A 19,320-nucleotide genomic window follows, 5' to 3' on the forward strand; every position below is an offset into this window, starting at 1 on the left:
CTAATATCCAACTGATACTGTAGTTAAAAAAAAATCTTCTAAACAGGAATAGTGGGATGGTTTTGAAAGGGAATGGAATCACTTTTAACTAAATTGAAAGTTTATTTTGGAAGCTGCAGAGATGGCTCAGCAGTTAAAAGGTGCTTGTTCATGAAGCCTGTGAGCTCGGGTTCCATTCCCCAGCACCCATGTGAAAGCTAGACCCAAAGTGGCACAGGCGTCTGACAGTCATCTGCAGTGGCAGGAGGTTCTGCATGCATTTGCACACATACATGTGTGTGCACATGTGTGCCTGCACGCGTGCACATACACATACATGTAAATGATTTTTTTAAAGATTATTTTTGCAACTTAGTTTTCAGAGAGGGTAACTTAGCTGAGAGAGGAACCCCTTGAACAGACAGACAGTGGAGCAGGGAGGAAAGAGCCTGCTCCTTGCTGTTGACCCTGCAGATGAGAAATGACAAACACAAAAACTACAGGAGGTGGCTTGGGTGCAATTAGTGAGGAACGGCGAGGCCCGTGGCAGAGAGGACAGGTTGAGCCCTGCCGTGGGCAATCAAATTCAGTGAAAATCAAATAAAGCAAAGGGCCAAAAGTAACCCCTAAACCAAAGACAGCTGTGAGCCACGGTGCCTCTCTGCCAGGGTTGCCCCTCCGCTCCGGTGCCCATCCTCTGGCCTCAGCATCGCTGTGTCATTGCTGCTAGCTCAGATCTCAGTAGCAGCCTGCTGTTTGGAGTCTTTCTGAAAATGAAGACCACCCAGCAGGAGGCAGTCGGTAGGCAGATTAGATGTCTCCTCCGTTAGATGGTTTTTCTCAGTTATTTGGTCTCGGTAACAATAATAATAATACGCACCACAACCCCACGTTTTAACCTTTGTTTAAGCTATGATTCTTTTTGCCACACAAGGATACTTTATATTTCAAACTTGACTTCCTGTGTTTCAGTCTCAAATGGTCTCTATCTTCTGGGCATCCCCATTAGGATACAAAGCTGACTTCAAAGAGTTGTCCGTCCAAGCACACCACTCAGGCTGGAGAGATGGCTTAGCAGTTAAGTTGCTTGCCTGCAATGCCAAAGGACCTGGGTTCCACTCCCCAGGACCCTATGTGAAACCAAATGCACAAGGCGGTGCATGCCTCTGAAGTTTATTTTCAGTGGCTAGAGGCCCTCATGTGCCCATTCTCATTCTCTTTTTTCAAATAAATAAAATATATACACACAACTCATTTTGAACTCCACAAAATATTCTCCAAGTCCCCACAGTAACCTATTCTGCTTGGTGGCATCTCTTGTATATGAGACTTTTTTGTTATGCCCCAAATATTCATATACTACCTACCACATTACTTCTATTTTATTCCAATCCACTTTTCTCTTCTAGTCACTTGCCAAGCTCATTTCTGCCATGGGCCCTGAATGTGCGAAGGCCTTGTCCATCACGCAGCCAATCACAAGGCTCCACAGCCTCTCTGCAGGTCTCTTGTGCTTTGAACCAGGCTGAGTTCTCAACTTGCCTTTGCCTCGCTCTGGTCAATCTCCATCCAAACCATATTCACTTCTACCCAATCCAACAGAATCTGATGTGTCTTACAAAGTTAACTGAATGTATCCATAAATAAAAAACATCTGAAATGCACAGGTAAAACAACCTCCCTGCACCAAACTGAGTGCCTGTGTGTGTGTGTGTGTGTGTGTATTCACAGTGCCCCGATAGAAATAGCATCCAGTGACATCACACTCCTCATACCCAATCTTGGACCTTTGCCAAGCTTCCCAAGACCCAAAGGCACCATGTGTCGTCCCCCCCCCCCCCGCCCACCGCATATCCAGAACTGGGATGTTTTTCCTTCTTTGAGCCACCATGATACCGACTTCTTTCACATTAGATTACTATGTCCCACAACGTGCTGAAATTATCTTTGGACTTGTGTTATGGTACAAGCTCCTGAGGGTAGAGACTCTGGGTCACTCACCTGTGTTACCTGAGCTGCAATCCCATCACACGCTAGAGACACTTTACATTTAGTGGTTGGGCAAGTGAGAACCTATACTCTTGTTTTTTGAAATATATATACACAGATATATTTATTTATTTAATTTTAGAGAGAAAGAAAATTGGTGCACCAGGGCCTCGGCCACTGCAATCTAACTCCAGGTGCTTGCACCACCTAGTGGGCGTGTGTGACTTTGTGTTTGTCTCACCTTTGTGCATCTGGCTTATGTGGGATCTGGAGAGTTGAACATGGGTCCTTAGGCTTCGCAGGCAAGTGCCTTAACTGCTAAGCCATCTCTCCATCCCAAAAGGCTATACTCTTTAATATATCAATATCTATATCATCTCTATCTTTTTATATCTACTAATATTTATATTACCTATAGAGATAGAGAGACATATATATGCATATGTATGGTGTGCATGCATGTGTGTGTAAGTGAATATGGAAGCCAGAGGTTGATGTCAGGTGCCTTCCTTGGTTACTCTCACAGTGATTTCGAAGTTCGCCAATTTGACTAGAATAGCTAGCCAGCAAGCCCAGGGGTTCTTCTGACTTTGCCTTCCCAGCATTAGGATTACAGACATGCACCACCATGCCCAGCTTTTATGTGGGTTCTGGGAACATGAACTCAGGTCCTCATGCTTGTGTGGTTAGCACTTTACTCACTGACCCATCTCCCTGGCCATCTCCTTGGCTCTGATATATAAAGTAACTTAGCTTATCCAAGGCCAAAAGCCTCCTGCCAACACAGCAACATTTGGTGGGTGTTGGTAGTACCAATTACCCAGTCAGGTGAACACTACCAATGGGTTCTTCTCTTACAGGGAACATCATCTGGGTGGGCATCAACTCGGGGTACCTGTGCTGAGTAGCAGCAAAACCTTCATGATGGTGTACTCTTCGAACGTGAGCTGCAGCCGCACGAACTGAAGGCTGATCTGGTGCATTCCCTGGCACAGTTCGTACATGGCGGACTGATGCATCTTCTCTCTGCAAAAGCAAAGGCAGCACATGTCTCAGGAGGCTGGTCACCATCGTGCCCAGGCTGGCAGCCCAAGGCGGCGCTCAGAAGAACCCCCAGTCAGACTTCCTTCTGGTTTCCATGCGAAGCAGATGAGCGCTTAGAAGGCAAGTTGGCCGCCTTTCCGAGTGAAGCGCCAGCCCTGCCGCTTCCTAGCTCAGGACAGTGGGCGAGAAGCACTGACCCCAACCCACTCAGTGCGACACGCTTTCCCTCTATGTCAAGGGTGATGCTGGGTGATGGGGAGGCCGGGGTGAGATCACGATCGCAGCAGAGAAGCTGCAGGGCTTTGGGCTGCGGGCACTGCACGCTGCCTACGTGGAAAGGACCGGGTGCTGTGAACGTCTAGAGAGGGGCCTGTGAGCGAGCGCATTTCCACAAGGGCCTTCCTTGCAGAGGTGGCTGGAAATGTCCATGAACTACTTGAGTGACATGTTTAAAAAAAGAGAAATTACAAATATTCGGAAGAGTTGAGAAGCCCAAGTAGGCAACACTATGACAACCATCACCCTGCATACAATGTTCCCACCTACAACAGCCAAACGAGCCACGCTCTCCACCTTCCAAATATCTCTTCCCCCCCAAAAAAAATCTACACTCAGGCTGGAGAGATGGCTCAGTGGTTAAAGGTGCTGGCTTTTATCAGGTTTGATTGCTAGTGCTTACGTAAAGCCAGATACAAAAAGTGTTTCCCATGTGTGGGATTTGTTTGCACTGACAAGAGGTCCTGGTGCGCCCATTCATTCTCCCTCTCAAGTAAAAATATAATTTTTTAAAAAATCTACATTCTATAACCACAACACCATTTCTTTTTCCTCAAGAAGGAAGCCAGGTATCACTTTGGTTTTAGATACTTTTCTTCAAATAATGTGCCTGCCTAACAATGCATTATGACAACGAGACTAGAAAAAGTGAAGAACAGGCTAATTGCCAAAACACGGAAAAGCACTTGAAGGGCAAATAAACAAAGAGGTCACCAATGGCCCATGGATACTGCAGTGTATGAAGGCAGCTAAGTCAGGCAGGCTGCAGCCTCTTTCTAGGAGGGACTCTGGTTCCCCTCGGCAGAAATCTCATGGAAGTGGTATGAACAAAGAATCACAATGAAACATGAGACATTTTGCTTTGAATTCTATATGTCTTCCCATCATAAGCAAGAGCTATTTGTTTCTTTTAGTTGGAGAAAGAGAAAGAGGCAAATGGAAAGAGAGAAAGGGAAGGAAGGAGGGAGAAAATGGGCACGCCAGGGCCTCCAGCCACTGTAAACAAACTCCAGATGCATGTGCCACCTTGTACATCTGGCTTATGCAGATCCTGGGGAATCGAACCTGGTTCCCTAGACTTCTCAGGCAAGTGCCCTGTCCGCTAAGTCATCTCTCCAGGTCTGCTAGAAGTATTTTAACTGAAGACAATAACCCAAACTTACAAACACCAACATAGCAAAAGTCTACAGCTCTACCATGCAGAATTAACCACATTGTTCCAATATTTGCTTCAGGTTTTTAAAACATCATGGCAGAGTTGAGGACTGCTCTCTTCCTCCTGGATCTGACACACATCTTCCTCATTCAAGGTGGAAACACCCCATCTGAAGGATTACCATCTTCTCAGAGCTATGCATGTATGTGTCCATTCGAACAAACAACGCAGCACTGTCATTCAGAAATTTGAAACTAGATCTGCATATCTCTTTGTAATTTACATTCAATGTGAGATTTTGAGATGTATGCTTTTATCATCATATCACATTAGATATTAGTCACAATAGGTAAATCTGTGTTTTTTTAATAAATTACTTTTATTTTTTTATTTGAGTGAAAGAGAGAGGAGAGAGAAAGAGAGAGCGAATGTGTGCGCTAGGGCCTTTAACCACTGCAAGTAAACTCCAGACACACTGCCACCTTGTGCATCTGGCTTAGGTGGTTACTGGAGAATCAGACCTGAGTCCTTTGGCAGGTGCCTTAACTGCTGAGCCATCTCTCCAGCCAGCTAAATCTCTCTTTAACAGACAATTCCAAGTTAATTCACTCACGTTACTTCATATTTTGCTTGTGAAAATAGATCACAGCTTAAATATCCAATCCTCTACATTTGTCTCTTTTTTACCAAAAAAAAAAAATATATATATATATGTTGGGGCTGGAGAGATTGCTCAGAAGTTAAAACGCTTGCCTGAAAAGCCTAACGACCTGGATTCAATTCCCCAGTACTCATCTAAAGCCAGAAGCACAAAGTGGCTAATGCATCTGGGTTTGTTTGCAGTGGCTGGAGGCCCTGGTGTACCCATTCTTTTTCTCTCTATGCCTTGTTCATTTTGTGTCTGTCGCTCTCTGCTTGGAAATAACAATATTTAAAATGTTATTTATTTATTTGCACGTGTTTGTCTCTTGCCACAGCACATGAATGTCAGATGCTGCTTTTTGTGTCTGGCTTCATGTGGATTCTGAGGAATTTACCCCAGGCCATACACATTGCAAGCAAGCACCTTTAACTGCTGAGACATCTCTCCCGCCATATATTTGCCACTTTATCCCTCCTACAAAGGACGGCCAAAGAACATGCTTGTGCCCGTCTCCAGCTCAGCGCTGGGAACGCGACTGCCGAGTCACAGCTTCTGCCTCTGCTGTCTTCTTCCCACCGGCAGAGCAGAGGACCCCTTCATCCCTTACCGCAGCGAGCTCATGATCCACTCATACCCGAGGTGAGGGCGTTAAAGAGTAACCCACGGTTGCTTGTAATTCCATGCCAGTATCACCAACAGGCACAAAACTTTCTCTTCAAATGTATACTGGATTTCTTTTTTGGTGATTTTTAAATACCTTTTTTATTTATTTGACAAAGAGTTGGGGGTAGGGAGAGAGAAAATGGGCATGCCAGGGCCTCCAGCCACTGCAAAGGAACTCTAGACGCATGCGCCCCCTTGTGCATCTAGCTAATGTGGGTCCTGGGGAATCAAACCTGGGTCTTTTGGCTTTGCAGGCAAATGTTTTAACCACTAATCCATCTCTTTAACCCAAAAGCTTTTGATAAAAGAAAGACACACACACACACACACAAATTGGGCTGGAAAGATGGCTTAGTGGTCATGGCATTTGCCTGCAAAGCCAAAGGGCCCATGAAGCAGGCACTCTGCCACACAGTCCCTTGTGCAGCCCAGTCCTTCACCTAAAGGTAAACTGAATTTTCCTTGGTAGCATTATCTGATGCCTGAAGTTTCAGTAAGATATACCTAGGTGCAGACTGATTTAAAAAATTTTTTTTTAATTTTTTTGGTTTATTTTTATTTATTTATTTGAGAGTGACAGACAGAGAAAGAGGCAGAGAGAGAGAGAGAGAGAGAGAGAGAGAGAGAGAATGGGCGTGCCAGGGCTTCCAGCCACTGCAAACGAACTCCAGACGCGTGCACCCCCTTGTGCATCTGGCTAACGTGGGTCCTGGGGAATCGAGCCTCGAACCAGGGTCCTTAGGCTTCACAGGCAAGCGCTTAACCACTAAGCCATCTCTCCAGCCCTGATTTTTAAAATTTTTCCTCTTCAGGACAGTCTATGTATGTATGTATGTATGTATGTATGTATGTATGTATATATACACATACACATACACACACACATACACATACTTATATATATTTATTTATTTTTCTTCCAAAATGTCCTTCACCATTGTCTCTTCACTCACCGGCTGTAGTCATTCCTGTCGATTTCCTTGTTGAACTCTCAGTGGTGTATGGGACCTTTCCATTGTGTGTTATTTGTATTTCTCATCTTCTTAGCTCTCTACTTCATTCTAGGGGATTTCCTTAGATCCAATTAAATAATTTCTTTTCTATAGCAGGCACTGCTTAATGCCTACCGTGTTTTAATTTTCGTGGCAATATTTTTCATGTCAAGGGGTTTAGATGTGTTCACTTGAGGGGCTGGGGAGGTGGCTCTTGGGCCACATGTTCGTCATGAAAAATGAGCATCTGAGTTCTGCTTTCCAGCCCCTATGGAAAGATGCTAGACGTGGCAGGGTGTGTCTATAATCCTGGCACCAGGGAGCTAGAGACAAATGGATGCCCAAGGCTTGCTGGTTGAATCAGTGAACTCTAGATTTAGTGAGGGATCCTGTCTTTAAAAAAATCAGGTGGAGGAGCTGGAGAGATTGCTTAGTGGTTAAGGTGCTTGCTTTTGAAGCCTAGAGACCCAGGTTGATTCCCCAAAGCCCATGTAAGCCAGATGCACAAGGTAGTGCATGAGTCTGGAGCTTGTTTGCAATGGCTGGAGACCCTGGTGTACCCGCTCTCTGTCTCCATGTACATATAATCTGCCTCTCTCTCTCTCTCAAATAAATAAATAAAAATATTTAAGAGGATCAAAAGGAAATGATTAAAGACGACATCTAACACCAATTTCTAGAACTACACTCATACACACTCAAAAAAAAAAAGAAAAGAAAAAGAAAAGAAAAACAATGAATGTTCTACTTACTTTTTTCTTTTTTTGCAAATACTGCTGCTGTTTTTCTTCCTTTATGGTTATTAAATCACCTTCTATGTCACTAGACTTTTCAAATGTGCTTATTTTAAAGTTTCAGATTTTTAATATTCACTTTTGGGATGTTACTATGCACATATAGTATACATTGTTGTGGCATACAGTGTCTTCTGGGAGAATCCCATGGGGCACTGGCTTGTGCAAGGGGTGCGATGGGAAGTTTTAGCATTTAAAACTGTCATGAATGCAAGCATCTCACTTCTGCTGGACCAGTTTTTATGCTAATTTTCTGGCATAGATGCTGTTTTGTAAGACTCACGCAGTTTAAATTTAGCCTCCACGCTGGATGCGGGGTAGGCCTGTGTTCCTCGTTTCTCTCGGCTTCCTTTGCTGTGTCCCTGAGCTAGCTGGTTGGTTAAGTCTTATTCCTCTTGGTAGTAGAGCCCAGAATGATGCATGGAGCTAATACAGGTCCTTCTGTAGCTGAGGTGAGAGACCTTTTCCTTAGCATGTCCTGGTACACACCCCTCAAGCACATATCTGTACCCACTTGTCTGGAGCCAACTGTAGCATGAGTTAAACCACTCTGGTGTAAATTCCCCATTCTTAGACCTGCTGGCATTTAAAAAAATATTTATTTATTTGCAAGCAGAGAGCGATAGAGAGAAAAGAGAGGGAATGGTTGCACCAGGGCCTTGAGCCACTGCAAATAAACTCCAGACGCAAGCACCACTTTGTGCATCTGGCTTTTCATGGGAACTGGAGACTCAAACTTGGGTCACCAGGCTTTACAGGCAAGTGCCTTAACTGTTAAGCCATCTCTCCAGCCCTCTGCTTGCATCTGTATTATTTTTATTTATTTGAGAGTGACAGACAGACAAACAGAGAGAGAATGAATGAATATAGGTGCATCAGGGTCTCCAGCCACTGCGAACAAACTCCAGATGCCTGCACCACCTTGTGCATCTGGCGTACATGGGTCCTGGGGAATTGAGCCTTGAACTGGAGTCCTTGGGCTTCACAGGCAAGTGCTTAACCGCTAATCCATATCCCTAGCCTTCTGCTTGTATTTTTATAATTTTCATATTTCCTATATTGCTAAGACTTTACCAAGAGATAGAAAATGCCAGTGACTTAAGAGGGTAAAATAAGGCCCAGTTCAGAGTAATATCTAGGTACTTTTTAACCAAAATGAACACAATGAGAGTGAAGGAAAAAGACACAAATAAACACCAATGAAAAATGACAGAAGACCTGCAGATTTGTATATAATGGTGATATTAAATGGAGGTAATCCTGGTGATTTTATAGACAGTAAGATTATCAAGAACCTCCCCCCCACAAATAAATTTGGCATTTGAGAATATCTCAAGTTCTAACGTGGATACTGGTTGACTGACTGTAAAATGGTAGTTGAGGCGATTGCACCGTCAGGACCGAGAACAGGCACTCCTGTTTTGGCCACAGAGGGCCCAGAGATGAGCCGCTCTTCTTGTGGTCACCTCCCTGTTGCTGGGACAAGACATCTGGCTAAAAAGCAGCTCAGGGGAGGAGAGGTTTCTACTTTGGCTTACAGTCATGAAGAGAAGCACCGTGACGGCTGGAATACAGGCTGGCCATCACCTCTGCCACGGAAGGTGGAAAACAGCAGCAGGAGAGTGAGCTGAACTCTGACACGGGGGAGCTGGCTACAATACCCCCAGCCCCCCAGCCAGAAAGACACTTCCTCTAGCAAGGCACTACCTCCCAAATTGCCACCAGCTGGGGACCAAGCATTCAGAACACGTGAGTTTATGGGGGGGGGGGGACATCTGATTCAAACCATTACAGCCCTCCAGAGGTCCTGTGACTTATTTCCGAGGCCCAAATTTCTACTAGGGAGAAGTGGACTGCCGTTAGTAATTCTGATCTTGGATGCCTGTCACACCCAACTATAAGGATATTCCTAAAAGTACTGTGCCAAACACTGGCCCTCTTAAGATATAAACATAATGGAGAAAATAAGAACTGCTAGAGAGACCAAGTTTCGTGTGGTTGAAACAAACAAACAAAAAAAGGCATTTAGTCATTGTTATGTCTGGTTATAGCAGGTAAACCAGAGAAGACAGATGTTCACGCGGCAGAAGTGACTCTCACGGTGTCGAACAAGAAAACAAGACAGCTCCGTGTCAAAGTGTTTCTGTCACCAGGACGCATCAACGCAGCATCCACACGCAGGCTCAGGTGGAGAGAGACTTCGAGTCTACCTGCTCATGTGTGACAACACACTCTTCCGCTTCACTGAATAGCTCTATTAACTCTTTGCTGAAGCACCGTCCAAGTAGCGGGTTAGGTCCCGTGGCTGCTGGGCACACATGTCCCCTTGCCACCTCCACACTGGAGCTGGCCTGCTTGCTTCTCCAGAATTAATTCTCACCACGTCTTAGGAAGAAACTTAATCACGTTCGTGGTGAGGAATGAAGCCATGATACCAAACAAGGCGTTCTGACTTCAAAACCTTGGCCCTTTGCTCTCACCCCGCCACTCTCCTGAGGATGAATTTTCACGTCTCCTCTGAAGTCATCCAGAGACCTTCAGGGCCTCACTGGCTGGGGTGTCACAGCCCCTCCCTGCTCCCCTGTTTGCTCTACATCATGCAGTACTTTTGTCCCCTCAAATTCCATTGCTTTTTCAACAGCATGAATCTGAGTTCTCCAAATGAAGTGCACTGTGTGCACAATATGGATCAAAATTGCACAAAAATAGGCCATCTTGGAAACTATTCATTAACTATTAAACTATTTCATTAAACTATTTCACTTTTTTTTGTACAATTAGATTAAATGTACAGCAATGTTCATGCAAAGAAGTGGGAATGGGGCAATCGTTTTGGTGTGATGTTGGAATTAATGCGGTCATAGCCCTCTGCAGACACCCTGTGCTACCTTCTTGTATTCATTTTATAATTTTATCTTCTTTTGAACAGAACGTTTAAGAATAAGCCTGGCGTGATGGCGCACACCTTTAATCTCAGCACTCCGAAGGCAGAAGTAGGAGGATCACCGTGAGTTCGAGGCCACCCTGAGACTCCATAGTGAATTCCAGGTCAGCTTGGGCTAAAGTGAGACCATACCTCAAAAAACAAAACAAGAACAACTAAAAAACAAACCAAACAAAAAAGAATAAACGTGACTACTTTGGTAAAGAGAAGCTACTCTGTATAAAGGCTTTTAAAAACAAAAGTAAATATATGTCCAAAAGTCAGTGGACTAACATGAGGGTAGTAATAAGTTGATGGGTAGGAAACAGCCCTACATCAAGTGGATATCAGGGCTGGAATATAGAGTGGTTAAGGTGCTTGCCTATAAAGCCGAACAACCTGGGTTTGATTCCCCAGCACCCACAGGAGGCCAGATGCATAAAGTAGTGCACGCATCTGGAGTTTGTTTACAGAAGCTGGAGGGCCCGATGTGCCCATCCTCCCTGTCTCTCTTCTTTCTCTGCTTTCAAATAAATAAATTAATTAATAAAGATATTCTAAAAATTGGATATCAGACTTTAAGAACCAACAGTTTCTAGTTTCTACTTTTGGCAACGACATCCTCCCAGCCAATTACTAACTAGATCCGACCCTGCTTAGCTTCCGAGATCAGGCACGTTTAGAGCGTATGGTCATAGACCAACCCTCACGTTTTCACATTTCTAAGCACCTTCCCATTTACGGGAACAAAATAAACTGTAATTTGCAAATAAATACAACTACCAATGTGGGCATAGGGACGCAGTCCCAATTCTAAGAATATTGGGTTAAAAATCAATGAATATAAAAATTTGACCACACGTGTGTGCAACACATGCATGTACACACATGTGCACAGTCTTACTATATAGCCTAAGATTATGAGACTGGGCCACAATTACCAACTGCTGAAAAAAATTGAAAAAACAACCACTTCACAGTTTTGAAAACTTGAAATTTTCTCAAACTAAGAAATCAATTTTATTCATAGCTGTAACTTCATCTGGTCTTCTCAGGACATCCATTTTACTAAACTAGAATCATATGATCATTTGGAAATAGTTTTTAAATACTACATTAAAATAATCCAACTTTTCCCATGCTGATTCCACTTGGAAGAAAAGTTTATATTCATAGTTGAAAAATATTTTTCATTGCTTTTGAGAAAATTTAAGGTTAGGAATGGAATTTACTCATATAATAATAAGGATGAGGAAAGTCGCATTAAACTCAGAATGGACAGAACATTCAAGATGTAAATCTGAGATGGAGAGATAGCTTAGCAGTTAAGGTGCTTCCCTGTGAAGGACCCAGGTTCAATTCCCCAGTATGCATGTAAGCCAGATGCACAAGATGGCACATGTGTCTGGAATTCGTTTGCAGTGCCTGGAGGCCCTGGTATGCCCATTCTCTCTGTATGCCTCTTCCTCTCTCTCTCAAATAAATAAATAATACAATATTTTAAAAAGTAAATGATTTTTTAAAAAAATTGTTTACTTTTATTTATTTGAGAGTGACAGAGAGAAAAAGAGGGAGAGAGAGAGAAGGAGAGAGAATAGGCTCGCCAGGGCCTCTAGCCATTGCAAATGAACTCCAGATGCATGCGCCCCCTTGTGCATCTGGCTAATGTGGGTAATCTGGGGAATCGAGCCTCGAGCCAGGGTCCTTAGGCTTCACAGGCAAGCGCTTAACCGCTAAGCCATCTCTCCAACTCAAAAAGTAAATGATTTTTTATGCTAGTTGCCAACTTTTAATTTTACAGCTAAATAAACTGGGCAACTTTTAAAAATTTTAATTTTTATTTAATGATATAAATTTATATATACATATATATTATTTATTTAATGCATATATATACACATATACATATATATGCATATGTGTATGTGTGTGTGTATGAATGAACGAACAGGCTATACTCTTTTATCCCCTTGCCCCAGCTTTTGTTCCCCTGGGGGCCTCCTCGGTGGGGTTATGGTATTCACTGTGTGGTCATTAAAAGCCTCCATCTGTGGACAACTTCTGTAGCTCTTAACTCATACTGTCTTGCCATCTTCTGAAGGCACAGTATTGTGAGACTTCACATGACAAGGACACTCCGTTGGTCCTATCAGCCACTGGAACGTTCTTGTTTTGGTATTCCAAAAATGGCTTACCCTACAATAAAAGAAATTTAAAACCTCATAGCCATTCAGTTATCCGGATGGCCATCTGGGAGCGGCTGATGGGAAATTATGGCCCTGTAAATGGAGTACTAGAATTCTATATTTGGTCTACTCTGATAAAAGCAGATAGTTGATCAACTCAAATGACACAATATCCCCAGTTCCCCGTGCCTGCAGTGCCCTGAGGCCATGCTAGCCTGGAAGCAGACAGGCTCCAGCAGAACCTTCTACAGGGAGACTGCAACAGGCACTTCCAACCAGAAACAGCTTTTTGTGGAAGACTTCTGTGTCTTTTGCTTGCTAATTTTTGTCTTTTTGCATGCGTATGTGGTGTGCGTGCATGTGTGTGTATGTTCATATGTGTGCGGACCTACATCTGTCATCAGAGGGTGACACTGAGTGTCTTCCTCAATTGTTTTTCCACTTTATTTTTGTTTATTTTTTAAAAAGATTTTTATCTATTTATTTATAGCAAGCAGACCGAGAGAGAGATGGAGAAAGGAGAGAGACAGACAGAGAATGGGCGCATCAGCGCCTCTAGCCACTGCAAACAAACTCCAGATGCATGCGCCCCTTGTGCACCTGGCTTAGGTGGAGGGTCCTGGGAAATCGAATCTGGGTCCTTTGGCTTCGTAGGCAAACACCTTAAGGGCTAAGCCATCTCTCCAACCCCTAGTTACTTATTTTTTGAAACAGGGTCTCTTGCTGAGCAAGTCTCAGGGGCCATCCTGTGTCCACCCCTCTGCCTAGTGCTGGGCTTACATGCAAGCACCACCATGCCCAGTATTTCACAGAAGAACTTGGGTTCCAAACTATGTTCCTCATGCTTGTGTGGCCAGCATTTTATTCACTGAGCCATCTCCCTAGCCTGGGATCTCCGTACCTTTTGCCCAATGATGGCCCTGTAAATCGTAACTGTTTTTATCTTAGTAGCTACTAGGGATGACTTCACTCATAATTCTTAGAAAAAGCTTACTGTGGGCTGGAGAGACAGCTTGGTGGTTAAAACACTTGCCTGTAAAGCCTAAGGATCAATGTTCAACTCTCTAAATCCCATGTAAGCCAGACACACAAGGGGACGCAAGCACGAGAGTTTGCACATGAGCATAAGGTGGTGCGCGTGTCTGGAGTTCAGCTGCAGTGGCTGGAGGCCCTCGAGTGCCATTTATCTCTCCCTCTCTCTCATAAAAAAAGACACACAAAAAAAGGTTATTGTGATGCAGCCATTTTTATTTACTTATTCATTTGGTTGAGCGTGGGGTGAGGACTGAGGTACCAGGGTCTCCAGCCTCTGCCAATGAACTCTTCATGCTTGTGCCACACTGAGCTTCTGGTTCCACCTGGGCACTGGGCAACTAAACCCCGGTCCTTTGGCTGTGTAGCTAGGCCATCTCTAACCCAGTGATGCAGCAATTTTGAAAAAAAAAATTAAATTTTTTGCAAATAGAGGGATGGATGGAGGAAGAGTGAGTGAGCGAGTCCACGTGGTGGTGCATGCCTTTAATTCCAGCCCTGGGGAGGCAGAGGTAGTAGGGTCAACTGTGAGTTCAAGGTCAGACCCTACCTCAAAAATAAAAAGCAAAAAGAAGAAGAAGAGAGAGAGAGAGATGGAGGGAAGGAAGGAGAATGAATGGGAGCACCAGGGCCTCCAGCCACTGCAAACGAACTCCTGACACAGGCACCATTTTGTGCATCTGGCTTTAGGTGGCTCCTGGGAATTGAACCCAGGCAGTGAGGCTTTGCAAGCAAACACCTCTGACTGCTTTTGCCTTGACGCAGTAATCTTGAACTTGCATTGAGAAAAAGCTCCTTTAGCACGTAAAGAACTTCTGCACAAGCTGACAAGGTATGAGCTGACGTGTGCACTATGCGCGTGGTAGCAGCGTTCACAGAGTCAGAAGCTGGAAGAGAGCCACGTGCCCATTGGTAGGTGAACGGATGACCAACATGCAGGACGTGCACATGGCGGACTACGATTTATCCTTGAAAAGGAAGGAAATTCCTGCACGCGTTATCACATGAATGAATATTATTACAAGCCAACTAAAACAAGCCAGCCACAGATAAATACTGTACAATTTCCCCTGTGTGTGGTTTCCTGAGGGGTTCAGCTCTCAGAAAATGGAATGCTTGTTCCCAGGAGCTGCCAGGGACAGGGCTGGGAAACTGGTGACTATGGAAACAGAGTTTCAGCTTTGCAAAAGGAGAAAGTTCTCTAGGGTGGCTTGGCGCCAGCGTGTAGTACTTCATTGCCAGTGAGCTTTACACACAGAGAGGGTCAAGACAGCAGTTTTTTTTCTGCATTTCCTCACTACTAAGCTTTGCAGATTAAAAAAAAAAAAGAATTGTTGCAATCCATTAGCATACTGTGCTTTTGAAAGAGATTAAGAAATTAAAATTTATGTGTACTTTTTAAAAATCAGTTTAGGGGAGGGCTGGAGAGATGGCTTAGCGGTTAAGCCCTCACCTGTGAAGCCTAAGGACCCTGATTCGAGGCTCAATTCCCCAGGACCCACTTAAGCCAGATGCACAAGGTGGCGTATGCACCTGGAGTTCATTTGCAGTAACTGGAGGCCCTGGTGTGTCCATTCTCTCCCTCTCTCTCCCTCTCTCTCTCTCTCTGTCTGTCACTCCCAAATAAATAAATAAATAATTTAAAAAATCAGCTTAGGGGCTGGGAAGATGGCTAAAGGGGCTTGCTTTCAAACCTTCCAACCCTCATTTGATTCCTCAGCTCCCATCTAAAGCCTGATGCATAGTGGTTCACATGTCTGTAATGTCAATGTACCTAAGAGGACAGGAGGCAGAGCCAGGAGCACCTGTAGGCTCATGAGCCGGCTGCACTGGTTGGTCCAGCAGCAAAAATAATGTCAAGGCAGACCCTGTGTCCAAAAAGAGGACTGTCAGCCTCTGCATGCACACAGCCTCTCCCCAGTACACACATACACGCAAAATCCAAATTAGCTTGACCGTGGCTGTTTGGTGTGCATACATTTGTGTAGATACATGTATGTGTACACATGTGCACGTGTGTGTGAGTAAATGTAAAGGCAAAGGGTTGGTCCCTCCATTGTTCCCCATCTTAAGTGTTTTTTTTTTTTTTTTGTTGTTGTTGTTGTTTGTTTTATTTCAAGGAAGGGTTTCACTCTAGCCCAGGCTGACCTGGAACTCACTATGTAATACCAGGCTGGCCTCAAATTCACAGTGATCCTCTGAGTGCTGGGATTAAGGGTGTGCATGCTACCATGTGCAACCCCACTTTACTTTTTGACACTGGGTGTCCTTCTAACCCCCGAGCTTGCCCTTGCACCTCCCGTCACAGCCTCCCACAGGCTGGGATTGCAGACACACACCGCCATACCCACCATTTAAGTGCTAGGGATATCAGCTCAAGTCTTCACACATTTTACCTACTACACCACTTCCTCAGCCCCTCAACTACATTTTATAAATCATAAATGGAGGGCTGGAGAGATGGCTTAGCGGTTAAGGTGCTTACCTATTAAGTCTAAGGACCCAGACCTGGTTCCCCAAAACCCACATAAGCTAGATGCACAAGGTGGTACATGTGTCTGGAGTTCATATGCAGTGGCTAGAGGCTCGGGTGCACCCTTTCTCTCTCATAAATAAATACAGTATAAAAAAATCATGAATGAGCCGGGCATGGTGGTGCACGCCTTTAATCCCAGCACTTGGGAGGCAGAGGTAGGAGGATTGCTGTGAGTTCGAGGCCACCCTGAGACTACAGAGTGAATTCCAGGTCAGCCTGAGATACAGTGAGACCTTACCTCAGAAAACTAAAAAAAAAAAAAAAAAAAAAGAAGAAAGAAAAAAAAAAGAAAAAAATCATAAATGAGTCACATAATCCGAACTTGAAACAATGATTCACCACTTGAAAATCTGACCCACAATTCTAGACCATGCTTTCCAAATCTAGGCTTTATATATTTTTTTCACAGTTTTTTAGACCTGGCATTTAAACTACTCCATTCTAAGTGCATACAACTATTGCAAATTAGTTATACAAAAAAATCACATCCACTGAGATGAGGTCTCCCTCTGTAGCCTAGGCTGGCTTCACACTTGTGGTGATCCTCCACGCACTGACATTACAATAAAATGGAGTTTAACTGTATAGCTTCTCTAGCTTCTCTTAGGGTTCAGACATTCAACCTTCCTTTTTTATTTCTTTTTTATTTTTTAAAAATATTTGAGGGCTGGAGAGATAGCTTAATGGTTAAGTGCTTGCTTGTGAAGCCTAAGGACCCCAGTTCGAGGCTTGATTCTCTGGGACCCACGTTAGCCACTTGCACAAGGGGGCACACCCGTCTGGAGTTCATTTTGCAGTGGCTGGAGGCCCTGGCATGCCCATTCTCTCTCTCTCTCTCTCTCTCTCCCTCTTTCTCTCTGTTACTCTCGAATAAATAAACAAAATTGACAAAAAATATATTTATTTGAGAGGGAGGGGGAAGGAGAAAGGGAGGGGTAGAGGGAGAAAGGGAGAGAGAGAAAGGGAGATAGAGAGATAGAGAGGGGAGGGAAGGAGGGAGAGAGCGAGAGCAAGCAAGAGAGAGCACACACCAGGGCCTTTAGCCACTGCAAATGGACTCCAGATGCACGTATCACCTTGTGCATCTGGCTTATGTGGGTACTGGGCAATTGAACCTGGGTCCTTTGGCTTTGCCAGCAAGCACCTTGACCACAAAGTCATCTCTCCAGCAACCCAAATGTTTCTTTTTTCATCTATTTTTACCACTGGGTTTTGCCTTTTTGTATCTCGATAGATGGCTACTCCTGTTGCATGTGTACTTGAAAAGATATTTATTCAGGAGGGAGAGGGAGGTGGAAAGAGAACATGAATATGAGAATGAATGTGGGCACACCAGGGCTTCCTGCTACTACCAACAAACGCAGCAAGATGCATGGCTTTTTGTGGGCACTGGGGAATTAAATCTGGGCCATTAGAATTTGTAAGCAAGCACCCTGAACTGCTGAGCCATCTCTCTAGCCCTGTATGTGTTGAAAGCTTCACTTGGTGCTTTTGGAGAAGAGAAAAGGTGGCAATTCTCTAATAAACCATGATTTCAAAAGATTCCCCCAGAAATGGTCCCAGAAGAGCTGTTTGCTACAGTGCTGACATCCTAAAGGGGAAGAAGAAAACGGAGCTGGCTGTATCACCCCTTTGTCTCTTCAGAAACTCACACTTAATAAATGTAATCCTTCCACAGTGGTCGATTTCCTAAATGCTAAAGTATGAGAGTTCCCCAGCTTGCAAGCCATGGGAACCCACAAAAGTGCAATGGCATTTGTACCTAAGATCCTTTGGCAATACTGCACTACACTTGTCACCAAACACCTCTGAGATGTGTGTGACATCACATTATGAAGGACAGAACCACTAGGAGAGAAGCCTTGAATTATTTCACAGTAGCCCGTGCACTAAACACGAGGGACCTTGCCTACTGTGATCTGCGCCTCTTTTCTTAACAGCAGGGCAGGTTTCCGTCATTGAATCTTACATGGTGCCTCGATCCATAGCGGCATGAGGTGAGCAGTAAGTGAATCTCTCACATAATGGGAATAGGTAAATCTGACAGGTTTTACAAGTTCTTTTCTTTGTTGTTATCAACAAAACAAAGCAATGCTGAATCAGCATCGAAATGTCTCAAGCCTTTAGAATCTGAAAAGAAGGCCAGTCAATAAATATGTTTCTTAAGTTGCTATGACTTCCATAAGCTGCCTCCAGGATCCTGGGTGGTACATTGGCAATGCTGTGGCACTGTGGATTTCACAACAGAGTTAAGTAATCACAATCACAGCAGACCTCATTGACACTGCATGCCACACACCACGTCACTAGGATGGGATAAATCTAACATGTTGTTCCATGGGTCAGTGTAACAGATGGCCTTTGTCTTGTGCTTGTTATTTTATGGAAAAAAAACATATCAGCATGCAGACACAAGCTTTCCTTAATTAGAATCAAAATGACCCCAATTTGAACATTCATATTATTCCAGTTTACTGTTTTTAAGAGATTGTTCCTGAACTGACAAATCAGCTCTGGCCATTGGAGGAGCCTTTTGCTAGTCATGGTCCCGATGTCTGCCCCAATTCAGCATTTCTCACTCACCGACAGGCAGGGTAGAACTCAGCTGTCAGGTCCTGGAGGAAGCGGTCTGTGTTTCCCCTCCCTGGACTAATGTTTAGAGAGACTGGGCGCCGGGGGTCTTCAGGACACTCATCTATCCTCTATTAACTGCCCATGGTCAATTCTAGTAACAGTTAAAAGGCAACCGAGTGTTCTGTCTGTCACCTTAATTGATGTTCCAAGGGGGATGTGCTTCCATAGACCTGCCCTGGGACTTCAACATCTCAACTTCCAGACTTTAATGGATGCTGAAAATAACATCTGATCATCTAAAGATCTAGAAGGGGCCGGATGACATGACAGCCATCATTTACCACTGATAGTCCTGGAAGTATAGAGGGAAAAGTACTTTTACCATCAACATTATATGTAGTATTAAAAAAAAAAAAACATCACCTGTACTATTGCTTTTTAAATAGTTAATGTAATCAGTAGTTTCTTTCAAGCACCAGAATCTAGTTTTTGGTAAAAGAAAAAAACACACGCACACAGTAAACAGCCCTGTG

At 44.1% G+C, this 19,320-nt stretch overlaps 1 protein-coding gene across 4 annotated transcripts in view; it reads right to left on the bottom strand.

Moving 5' to 3' along the window:
* The window catches only part of Nr3c2 (nuclear receptor subfamily 3 group C member 2), a 397,495-nt gene that overhangs the window by 45,382 nt on the left and 332,793 nt on the right, over positions 1–19,320 (bottom strand). For all 4 annotated transcript variants that reach the window (XM_045131380.1, XM_045131381.1, XM_045131378.1 and 1 more), the window contains exon 7: positions 2,864–2,994. In XM_045131380.1, the coding sequence (XP_044987315.1) occupies positions 2,864–2,994 (131 nt within the window). The remainder of the gene's footprint in view (positions 1–2,863; positions 2,995–19,320) is intronic.

Source organism: Jaculus jaculus, chromosome 12, assembly GCF_020740685.1.
Source record: "Jaculus jaculus isolate mJacJac1 chromosome 12, mJacJac1.mat.Y.cur, whole genome shotgun sequence".
NCBI lineage: Eukaryota > Metazoa > Chordata > Mammalia > Rodentia > Dipodidae > Jaculus > Jaculus jaculus.